The sequence below is a fragment of the Mixophyes fleayi genome, chromosome 6, assembly GCF_038048845.1.
Source record: "Mixophyes fleayi isolate aMixFle1 chromosome 6, aMixFle1.hap1, whole genome shotgun sequence".
In the NCBI taxonomy this organism is placed as follows: Eukaryota; Metazoa; Chordata; class Amphibia; order Anura; family Limnodynastidae; genus Mixophyes; species Mixophyes fleayi.
In genome coordinates this window covers 162,857,260-162,870,037 of record NC_134407.1, presented here as the reverse complement: position 1 = coordinate 162,870,037, position 12,778 = coordinate 162,857,260, and the positions used below count along the sequence as shown (strand labels likewise).

The 12,778-nt window shown below is 39.3% G+C and overlaps 1 protein-coding gene across 1 annotated transcript in view; it reads right to left on the bottom strand.

The window, feature by feature from the left end:
* SKAP1 (src kinase associated phosphoprotein 1) overlaps positions 1 to 12,778 on the bottom strand; it is a 260,926-nt gene that overhangs the window by 74,742 nt on the left and 173,406 nt on the right. The window contains exons 5-6 of the mRNA XM_075176982.1: positions 2,540 to 2,605; positions 265 to 348 (exon numbers count right to left, since the gene is read on the bottom strand). Of these exons, the coding sequence (XP_075033083.1) occupies positions 265 to 348; positions 2,540 to 2,605 (150 nt within the window). The remainder of the gene's footprint in view (positions 1 to 264; positions 349 to 2,539; positions 2,606 to 12,778) is intronic.

Sequence of the window (12,778 nt, the reverse complement as noted above, 5' to 3'; positions counted from 1 at the left end):
TGAATCCTTACAAACCGGCTAACCAAATTAAAATCCAGAATTAGTGCCCATTATAGAGTTCCTGCTTCCCTGCACTAAAAATAAAGATTACATTTGCTTTAGAATTCGTCAGGGTTCCAGAATTTCAATGAATGACTATTTTGGTCCAATAGTAATGCATCAGGTAAGAGCCACCTATGATCCAACTCTAAGTACAATAGACCATGATGCGGCAAATAAGTTAATAGAAAAAGAAAAGAGAAAAAAATTCCTGGGCGCTCTTACCTTTCTCACTAGAGTAGTAACAAAAGGTTATGTTAGTAAGAACACACCACCTCTTCTGCCATTCTGACCCAAAGAAGCCGTGATCTAGAAGAAAAAAATGCAGATTTTATTACATACATGTAAAGCTTGCTATTCTGGCTACATTTCACAATACATAAATAAATAATTTAACTCTTGAGTGTTGGGACAGTTTTCCGACACTGTTTTTAAGTATCCACTGTACACTAAGATTCAAAATTATTTGTAAATCTCCGAGAATTGTTTTCCTTTAAGTCCAGTATATCCACTGGATTTTATTTCTAATTTCTAATAGAAAAATATCCTTTCCTTATGGGCACTACAGGAATCTGAATGTGTACATGTATGTGTGAGAGGGTGTTGGACATTGCTGTATATTGTACTGGTTTTGTTTCTGTTTTCATGGAAAAATCAATAAAGTTATTATATATGAAAACATAAATATCCAATTGCTGGGGGACAGTTATAAATTTGGTTTGCGAAGGGGCCCCGTACTTATAATTGAGTGGCTAAGCAGGAAAAAAAAAAAGCAGATCTATTGTAGGAAGAGAGTATCAGCTATTATGGGGGATGTTTGTAAACTGTATTATCTTTTACAGACTTTTGTAAAATCTATTTATATTTGGTACAGTTATATACATGCACCAGTTTTTTTTTTGTTTTTTTTTATAAATGTCCACAAGCTGGTATTATATTATGTTTCGTCTTTTGCTAACACGCCGTGTTTTAAGGCACTATTTTTTTTCTAAAACTCTATTTGTGAAGAAGTATCCCTGCTGGTTGAGGTCAGATTACCTCAGAATACCTCTGGGAGTGATGAATATTTCAAAGACTATGCAGAAACCAGTAAATGTTTTATTTAAAGTATTGTAAGGGTGCCATCACACAGGAGCAACGGAGCATTATTTTTCCCTTTGAGAAAAACAGAGCATTTGAAGCACTGTATGGATGTAACACATCTATATATTAATAGCATAAGTACAACTTTTATGAGTGACTTTTGGGTGGTCTGGAAACGGTGACAGTTATTTGCAGCCCTGCTGGGTGGTCTAGAAACTGTTATTTGCAGCCACATATATCAGTGCATCTTGCGGGGACCATGCCCAGCAATGTAACTTCGATAGAAGAAGTTATACATATATTGCCATTTCTAAAGAAATTCTTTAGTTCCTTTAATAGTGATTGATAATATATTTATTTGTTCATTAGTCTCTATTAAAATTTCTACATGTAATGTAGTATATAAAAAAAAGTTATTGAATTCTGTTAATAAAGTAATATAGTCATTACATTTCAGTTTAATTTAAGGCAGTTACTGACAGGTTTCTCTAGTTAGTATTAATGGCATCTTCTTTTCCTGTCATACAAGAAGATTATACATGCTGCATGGATTCTGAATGGAGTGTTCACTCATACCTGTGTGACACCACCCTCACAGCAGTCTATGAGGAGCCTACACATTGGCTACATCTCTGCAAACAGTCCTAAAGCTGGGTACACACTGCAGGGTTTTTGTCCAATTATCGGCTCAACCAGCCGACATACGACCGCTCGTTCGAAAGTCGAGTCAGTGTGTGCAGTGACACAATGGTCGAAAGTCTGCCCAAATAGACGATTATCGCCTCATTTGGTTGGTCCTACTATTCAATTTTTACCGATCAATCACCTAACGATCATGTAGTGTGTATGCACTCATGCTGACGATCTCCATATAGATTACAGAGTCGGGCTCTTTTCAGCCGATGTTAGCACTGAATGTCAGAGTGAATAAATGTAGCGAGTGCTGTAGAAGGAATAATTAATTTGTTCATTCTGAGACAGAATATTTCGTTTCAGAGTCACAGAAGCTAACGAAATTTGTTAGGACATGTGTATAGCTATAACAAGGCGGTTTTAATCAGTGTGACAGTAGTAAATGAATGAATATTGTGCTGTCATTCTCCGGACTAGAGGACCAGACAAAGGACCAGATGAAGAGCACAGATCTGATGGTAAATCGTGTCAGTGTGTATGCATGAATTGTCAGACTGATCGGACCTTCAGTCGTAGGTATAATCGTTTGAGATAGCACGTCGTCTGAACAATTCTTCAGTGTGTACCCAGCTTAACAAAGCAGACACCCACTGCTTTTAAGATGATTGAAGATCAAAAACAATGGCCAACATAGATATCAAGATACTAAACTGTTTGAGGCCCGAAATGTAATACCTCCCTACTATCCTTATGCTATTAATTGGCATGTTATATGTTACTGTACCTCTGTTTCTCTTTTCCAGATAGCCGTGCTTTAAAACATGTTCAGGTTGATCTACATCTCCATAATCTAATATAAAAAAATATAAAAACATTAAAAAAAAAAAAAAAAAAAAAAGGAACCAGCTAAAATGAAATCTGTTACTAAAAATGGGCAGTAAACTTGAAATGCAAATTGATCAATATAAAAAAGCAGCACTAACACTATCAAAATATATGTAGGATGTTCAATACCATGAAGAATCGTAAGGCTGCACACATTATATTACTTTCTATTTACCCGAAGACGAGCAAGTCATCTGTATATGTCCACCCTTAGTTTTATCAAGGTCCTGAAAGCTTTAGATCTGTAAATGTTTCTGTACGCTCTCAAGAAAACCAATCTGCCTTTCTGCAAGTTTTATGCTCTCTTGGTAAGACACACTGGTCTTATACTAGATTATGCATTTTAGTCACCTGCAGTAAGTCGATGACTTGCTGTGGATAAAGGGAGTTGTAGTACAGCAGCAGCTAGACATTTGCCTGGAATACTTGTGCCACTGGTCCTGGAAAGAATTGGTTGTGCAAACAGTGAAGAGACTCAGATGCAAACACACAGCACAGACCAGTCCCAGAGAGCCTGGGTCACTAGATTTATGATCACTGCGTCTCTCCAGACAGAGAAGTGTTACAGTTGGGCAGCCAAGCTGTTAATAAAAAAAATTTGCATGGAAATTAAAATTCAAGGCAGCTTATTTAAACTGCGGCGCATATTTATGGAATATTTAGTATTCTGGTATATGGCACGCACAACATGGGAGGAAATATGAATATTACATTACTGTCCCCACACTAGCATCCAGGACCCTGCTGGCAAGAGCATAACAAATGCCACAGTAAAAAGTTTTATTTAGATGTTAAGTCTCCCGCCCGCAGCAGGATTTCAGAGTGTGCCGCACGCGCCCATCACAGCGCACTCAGGAATTGAATTACCCAGGGGGGAGACACTGCTGATGAGCTTTGCTGCGCTTATTTAATTTCATTTACTTTCAGTCCATTAGCAGCATGGGGCTTTCTGTATCCCCACAAGAATGTCACAGGCATGAAAATGCTGTATAAATTACCAGAAGATAAACCTTGGACTCTGGGCTTCATGTACGCTGAGATGAGTGGTGCAACAAAAGATTTCCTCCCCGCTACTGTATAGTTTTGTTATGTTTTTAAATATGAGCTGGTGACTATTCTGTACAGGGATTAATAGCTCACATAACCTCTGCAGTTTAATATAGCAAAAATGAAGAAACATTTTAACATACTGATTTCTTGAGAGGTCGTATTGTCTGATGGTGTAAAATGATGGAGTTACCCATGAAACAAGCACAGCTGTACTTCATGCAGTTAGTTGAGAACTCTAGTGGAAGAACTGCTACACTAGGTCATTAAATACAATTTTTTGGTTAAACTAACAGGTGAATGAAGCCTTGTTACTACTGGACAACCATCAGCACTGCAGCTTTTGCTGGCTTACAATGTCCATCATCTGTAATTAGTAAAATGTCTATCATTCTCTTCCTGAAGATGATACATGTACTGGGAGGAAAGGAGAGGTGCTGAAGACCTGTCCACTATCAGCATAGTGACCTGTGTTTAAAGGGTACTTCTGTTTTTCTGGTATTATCATCATCAGTTATTTATATAGCGCCACTAATTCCGCAGCGCTGTACAGAGAACTCACTCACATCAGTCCCTGCCCCATTGGAGCTTACAGCCTAACTTCCCTAACATACACAGACAGAGAGAGAGAGAGAGAGACTAGGATCAATTTGATAGCAGCCAATTAATCTACCAGTATGTTTTTGGAGTGTGGGAGGAAACCGGAGCACCCGGAGGAAACCCACGCAAACACGGGGAGAACATACAAACTTCACACAGATAAGGCCATGGTCGGGAATCAAACTCATGACCCCAGTGCTGTGAGGCAGAAGTGCTAACCACTAGGCCACTATATGTATTAAATAAATATAGGGTAGTGTCTTGCAATCAATATTAGATAAATAAAATCTAAAATTAATGTTTTTCGCTCTCGTTTACTTATTTGAAACTTGTAAGATTCCAGACCAGTGTTTCTACAAGAGACTATTTGCACAGCAGTTTTCCTTTTCCCCTATTTAATCAAGAAATCTTCTGCAGAATTACTGATCAACAGACACCACTACTCAATATTATTTTTTGATTAATACAGCAACCGGTTGTGCCACACAGTGAAAACTGATAAGCCATGTAGGTCCATTACTTCCAATAATAATTTTAGCCACACAAGCAGTGATATAGTCAAAAAGGCCAACATTCCTGGCCACCAAACAATTGCAATGACCAAGAATGAGCTAACTGAAAGCGATCTCATAATTTTTGAGCATTCTTGAAAAACAGATTGGTAACAGATAACTGTTGTTGACCTGGTTATGTGGTTATCAATATAACAGCTCCCCAAATAAGATTTAGGTGTTTGGTTTGCGTGCTGAATGGCCACATAAATTTGGCCACCCAGGTGTGGCTAAATACAGCCATGTTAACCAGGGCCATCTTAACAACATTATGGGCCCCTGGGCAAAGCAGTGCCGCGGGGCCCCTACCTCTATATATATATGTATCATCTATCATATATATATATATATATATATATATATATATATATATATATATATATATATTTTTATTTTTTTTTATTTTTTTATTTTTTATTTTTTATTTTTTTTTGCAGGATTTGTTTTTTGCAGGATTATTTATTTTACTTAAGAGCCCTGCCTATGGGGCCCCCTTGCCTGTGGGGCCTCCGGGCACCTGCCTGTCCTGCCCAATGGAAAAGATGGCCCTGATGTTAACTTGAGACACGAGAGTGAACATAACATTACTAATACTTTTTTTGTGGGATTATCTATCAATGACTAACATTAAACTGGTCAAATGCAGAGTACTGCTAGACATGTCGATATTAAACCTCCAGTATGTGCCCTAACAATGTCCACTTTTGTGCAAAATTGTATTGCGAACAAAATAGACTAAAAGTATGTTTAATGATATACTATCCTAGTAATTGTGCATAAATTATATTTATGTTTAAACACAACATTAACGTAAACCAGTTGGTCCTTGTGCACTAGGTAGTAAGCAGGAAAAAATGGGTTTCTCAGGGAAACCCAATTGTCTGAAAGAGAATATCTTCTTGAATAAAAAAATGCTCTTTCCCAGCGAAAGAGCAAAGTGGGAGAGCATTGTGAGGTATAGATGAAACTAGCCCAGGAGTGAGCATTACTCAGTCTAGCAGCTTGGTGAAGAAGCAGGAGTCAGGCTGTCAGACCAGAGTTCAAGCTAGTGCCGGAGGAAGCTTGCCTAGGAGAGAGTATAACATGCCGAATGAAATGCTCTTGAGATAGAACTGTGCCCGTTGTGATAAAGCAAAGAAAAAACACTACAGGATCTAGTGACAACCCTGCTTTACAGGAAACAGTGTTATCTATTCTGTATTGATAAAACTGAAGATAATTAAGAAAGTTCATTTTTACATCACAAAGATTCTCTCAGTACATGCTCACAGTGTATATGCACACAATTGCTTAACTGACAAACCTCCTTCTGTAACGTTAAACTCACAGTATCTGTGTACTGTAATAACACATACGATACCAAAATGGATTTTTTTCACTGAATTTAGGGCTTCCCCCTATTTATCAAAGCTCCCTGGCCGGTGAGGACTATTGCTGGTGATACAGCTACTGGTGCAATTAGAGAGTATGCTGGTTTAGGGCATACTGGACTCTGGTTCCGGTAACACCTTAATAGAGCAGGGCTTCCCCATGCCAGAGAGGATTGCACAACATAACCCAATCCGTATTGGTTGTATACATGGGGACGTTTGGGTTTACCCAACCTCTTTGGTTCTTTAACCATTAAATGGAAAGATTGTCACGTTAAGGATGGAGGTTCGTCCTGGTTTACCGGCTCCTGTTCTGCTAGGTTGGATTGGTCATACTTTCTTGGCCTTTGTGCCCGAAGAAACCACCATTTTCGTCAAAATTACACAGAGTGCCTAGGAGAGACATTTCCATTTTCCCCTGATTTATTTCAGCCAAGTAAAAACCCATTAAAAACTAGAGATAGAGAAGAAGAGACCACAAGGACTGGGTTTCATGAGTTCTGGTGGGAGAGAGAGATGCACCATCTACTGCTGATACGAACAGCAATTATGATGATGGGTTGCATAATAATAATGAGGAGGTGTTATCTCTTCCCTTTGTACCCCTCTCTGACCACAGAGCAGCCCAATGAAAAGACCCTGCACTTAAAAAGGCATTTGAAAAGGTTGATGCTGTTGATTAGAAAAAGTTGCACAGTGTAAATGAGCTGAGGTTTCCTTGTTTCATTTTGCAAAAGGATAGATTATACCAAAAAGACAAAACATGACCAATGTAATTTATGACATTTGGCTGTTCCCATCACCTTTAGAAAACAAGTGTTGATTTTGACCCAATCAGTTCTTTTGGGTGGATACTTGTGGTGGTATAAAACTGTGGATAGGATCACGGCAAGGCTTTTTGGCCAAGTATATATGCAGAGGTTGCTAGATTTTGCGCAGCATGTCCTGATTGCCAAACAGCTACTGAACATCCAGCCCCTGCTCCACTGGTTCCCCTCCTCATTGTGAGCGTTCCGTTTGGAAAAAAAATTTGAGCGGACCTAGTAGGGCCTAGTGAGCCATCGTCTAAATATTTTAAGTTCATTCTAGTTGCTGTAAACTATGCCACCTGTAATCTGTAGGTGCTCCCTTTGCGGGTTGCTGAGGTCAAACAGGTTGTCACTAAGTTAATGGAATTATTTTCCCGAGTGAGCTTGCCGATGGTAGTCCTCACTGACCAAGATACCAATTTCATGTCTTTGTTAATACAAGGGGCTCTTAAAGTAACTTCAGTGAGAACGTCTGTATTCCATCCAAAGACAGATGGTCTAGTTGAGGGGTTTAATCGCACTTTTAAAACAATATTGAAACAATTTATTCAGAAGGGTTGGGATAAATGTCTCCCCTATTTATGGTTTGCTGTAGTTGAGGTGCCTCAGGCCTCAACCGGTTTTCACTGTTTGAGCTCCTTTATGGAGAAAGCCTTGTGGGTTCCTCGATCTCTTTCAAGAGTCATGAAATTTAACGTCCCACAATATGTTGTGCATGTGCACCTGGAATTAGTTGATCAACTAGAGGAAGACAATTTATTCGATACGCAACAGGCAAAAGAGCGGCTGTATAATCGCAATGCTCGCACTCATTTCTTGGCACGTGCGATAAGGTTTTGCTGTTGTTACCCACACAAGAAAGTAAATTGTAGGCTAAATGTCAAGAATCCTTTGAAGTGATCTGAAAGGTAAGGGATATTGATTACGAAATATCTCGACTTGACACTAAAAAAGGAAAATAGATTTACCATATAAACTTATAAAAGGCCTAGAAAAAGCAGGAATCTTTATTCATACACCCTTGTGAGGCCGACACTGATCTTAGTCTTCAGGTTCTTCTAAGCACCCAGTCGGTATGTGAGATTTCCTGGAAACCAACTTATTTCCGAACCAAAGATGCTCCAAAAAAGTCATGGACGAGTTTCCAGTGTGATCTTGAATACTAATTTGGTTCAGAATTACATTGGGACTCCACCCAGTGTAGTGGTCCAAAAAGGCCATACAGACTCTCTAGGGGGAAAAGAGATCAGGTGATAAAGGAAGTACATGATATGCTACACTAAGGTGTCATAGAAGAGTTTGGGATACACTGTGAACCCCTCTCATTTAATCCCCAATACTCCTAGTTTACTGATAATTGTACAACTATGGAGTGACCAAGAGCACTCGGTATCTGATTATTGTATAAATTAAGGCCTCAGTATATAAATTAATCTCACATGAACCAACCATGGTCCGGATCTCTGTCAGATTTGACCATACATCTACATACACATGTACAGCAAGTTAGAAAAATCCGACCATTCGTTACCTGGGCTGAACCACCAGGTCCAGTCGGACAACGACCATATCTATGGTCAGGTCAACACGCCACAATAGGCAACAATGACATTTTTGTCAGTAAACATAAGAGTAGACCAGGTAATGTTTGATTAATCATGTCTGGAAACTATGGTGGCACTTGTGTTTTTATTACATGCTCAGTATATCACCTGTTCCTGAAGCCATGTATGAGCCCCTACTTACTGAGACACAAGAGGACACGTCCATGTAATTATGTTATAGTGAAGAGCAGGTGTGCCAGTAGAAGACAGGGGACATTGCTCTCACACATTGTATGAAACTCCACCTGTTTCATCAAGAACTCTGCCTATTTCAGTAATAATACATTTAATAATACATTTAATCAAAAGGTAGAGACACAAATCTGCAATAACAATTCAGCAGGCATTTTAACCAAGTGTTACAAGCTATAACAAATCTGACGAGCAGGAAGGAGCTGGGGGCCACAGGTGAAGGCTCAGAGGGTTGCCTGTTGCCCATCACAGGTCTAGACAGATCTTCTCATACAACCATCCACATAATCACATGTTTACGGAATTTTGTTAGAATGTAGTTTTTAACATTTAAATACTCCTGATTAATATATATTAACCTATAAGCACCCCAAGAGTTGCTATCTATATAAAAAAAAAAACAGAGTACATGTAGTTTACTATTGGTCAATATTGAAAATTTTTCCAGTTACTCCATTGCAGTGGAAAAAAAAAAAGTGTCAAGCGTTTAGATATTTAAGAAGGACATGAGTGAATTTAAGCATACAAAGAAACGCTAAAAATATTAGGTATATTAGACAATTTTAACTTGTGGAATATAATGAGGAGTGCTGGAATTTCCACTTTATGCTTAAGAAGAGCATGAAGGGCACCACTAAAGCTTGCCTCAAAATGGCAGCATTTATCATGATAAAACAAACACAGTAAATCTCAGACTCTCTTTCCACAGCTCATTAGGTCGGCTCTGAAACATACGTGCAACTTCGCTGAAGTCCTGCTGCGCTACGGAGTACAGCCGTGAATTGGAGTCAGGCTTCAGCACTATAGCAGCTGGACCTGCACGCGTGTGGTTTTATGTGCACTGCGTTTTCTGAGCTGGTGTGTAAACAAAACAAGAAAAGCAGAAGTAGGAAAAAATAAACTCGATGTCTCCAGTCCTTCAGGAGTGAGGTTGTCAAGGAAAATTATACAGCTGTTCCTTAGAATCCTCCTGCAGGGAATGAAAGAACTGGCCAACAGATGTGATCTTTATACATGGAGTACGAGCTGCAGTGTCACATCACTGAAGAGCACTGTAGTGTAACATTTATACCCAGACAGTGGATAGTTACCACAAAGAATACAAACAAATGCAAATATGTAGTATATGTAATGTCATATATAGAACTTTACCATTAGCACCTAAAATATTACAGGAAAAAATAATTTTACCTCATCTGCTTCACATTAAACACAAAGCTATATATTGCCATATCTTATTATTTTATCTCTTATAACTGGTCTATTCATTAAACTTCACATTCAAAGTATTTTCCATTTGCTGCAATTACAGCTTTCCAGACATTTGGCATTCTGTCAGTTTTTGAAGATATTCAGGGGGAAATTTGTACACACGACTTCTGTAGCTCTTATTATCATTACCATTTATTTATATAGCGCCACCACTTCTGCACTTCAGGTACGACTAGCTTGTAGGACAGTTTTCCCTGACCTTACAGTCAAGTTCATCCCACAAGACTTCTGGCGATTGTGCCGGCCGGTCCATCGAATATAGTACTCCGGCTTCCTGTTTCTTCACCAAATAGTTTTGACAAAGCTTAGAGGTATACTTAAGTACAATGTCCTGCTGCATGCTGAAATTTGCACCAATCAAGCGCTGACCACAGGGCATGACATGACATTCTAAAATAGAGTTGCAGATTTTCTGGTTCATAATTCTTTCCACTCTGTGTAAATCTCCCACATTAGCAGCGCTAAGACAGCGTCATAACATTACATTTTCTCTGTCACACTTGACAAAGGGCATCAAGCACTCCTCCAACATCCTTTAATTTTCTCTACGTCTCACATGTTCTCCTCCTCAGCTTAAACTTTAGACTCATCCATCCATGATACACTTTTCCAGTCATTCACTGCCCAACATCTGTGTTCTTTTGCGCATTTGAACCTTTTTTTTTCTCATTATTTGCCAGTTTCAAATTTAGCTGTTTATTTGCAACTCTGCTCATAAGGCCAGCATCCTGCTGTCATCTTTTGCAGTCTCCGTCAGCTTGCCTTCTTCCCATAGTGCATCCTGGTGTCAACTCTCTCCAAGTTAAACAATGTGATTCATCAAACCAGGCCACCTTTTTCTATTGCTCTATAATACAGTTCTGGTGCTAATGTGGCCATTGTAGGAGCTTTCTGCAGTGGACAGCATAGTAAATCTGACCAGCCTGCGGCTACGCAACAAGCCGCGATGCACTGTGTGTTCTGACAACTTTATCATGGCCAGTATTAACTTTTTCAGCAATTTGCGCTACACTAGCTCTTCTGTGGGATTGGACCAGATGTTCTAGCCTTCACTCCCCACGCGCATCAAAGCGCCTTGGGCATCCATTACCCTGTTGCTGGTTGTCTTTCCTTGGACCATTTTTGGTTGGTGCTAACTAATGCATACCTGGTACACTCCACAAGACCTGCTTTTTGAAATGCTCTCACTCAGTCATCTAGCCATCACAATTTGGCCCTTGCCAAAGTCGCTCAGATCCTTAACACTTATTACCCATTTTCCTGCTTCAGCTCATCAACTTCAAGAACTGACTGTATACTTGCTACCCAATATATCCCTGTCATGAATGCACGATTCCAGCACTCAATCTTTTACTCACCTACCACACAGGTTATAGATTTGCCGAATAGACCCAAAACCGAGCTCTTACACCCATATACACCTATGATCTGCCACCACCTATTGAATAAGGGCAATAGGTTCCCAAGATACACATTAGCACACACTATACTCCTTGTTATGCACAAGTTAGAAATGCAAACACCAGCAAACAAAGGGTTACCATGATCAAGCAATAGTCTTTCAATTAGAATTAGCCCCAATAGCTGACAATCAACCTGTGTGAGAGAGCATTTTTTAGCAGGTTGTACTGGGCGGGCATTTAGAGAGGAGTGTAAAAGTTAATGTGGAGGAGGAAATGTCCCCTGGGTGTCAATTATAATTTGTCCAATAGTAGTCGAAAAGTTTTTACCGTTCATAACTTTTCTTGGACATATCCCAGAGACATAATTCCTCCTTCAAAAAAAACCCAGTTATAACCTCCAGCTCATTTACATATCAAATATGATGGAATTACAACAATATCCAATTGTAAAGCGCTACGGAATTTGCTGGCGCTATATAAATAAATGTTGATGATGATGTTGATGAATATCAAATATTCCATAAGATATGTGACTACTGTGGCTATCCTGTACAGTTAGTATCTATACATCACAACCTTTGTGCGGTTTCTGCCCCCAAGTACAGAGAGGCACACAGATATCCCAAAATATTAAATTTGAAGGCATGTTCTTTGACAGTAACATTTCCTATATACCTGCATAGGTAACCTTCATCTTGATTTCATAAAGATCCTCACCTACAGGGCTGCTTTAATTTTATAATTCCTTAGACATTAAGATTTCTTAGTCTACTGTAAGTGGGAAAAGGGCACGCAGAATCAAAGGGAATGCCGGGCTGTGATCTATCTATGTTAAGTTAGCTTCCTGAAAGAATGTCTGCTTAACCTAATTACTTCCCACTGACTGACTGACCAAATGTTTTCAAAGACTTTTATCTGAAGCGAAATCATTTATATTCCAATTTATCAGTTCAATATTTTATTTAGGACCTCACCCTGACACACCCCTTGACAGGTGCCATTGTAAGGAGATCATCATTGTTACTCATGTCACTTGTCAGTGGTTTAAATCTTGTGGCTGCGCGATGTATATTCTGAAATGGTTTATTGGCAGCTCTACTCCGCTATTGTCTGACTGTAGATAGTCTTGTTACTCTGCAAAAGTTATACCTGCCTTTGTCTGCTCCTTTCTAGTCTGACCACAGGACCAGTGTTGGTTGGATGTTATAAGGCAGGGGTCGGCAACCCCCGGCAAGCGTGTATTACTGTGGCATAATATGAACTGGGGGCACTATTGTATGGCATAACATG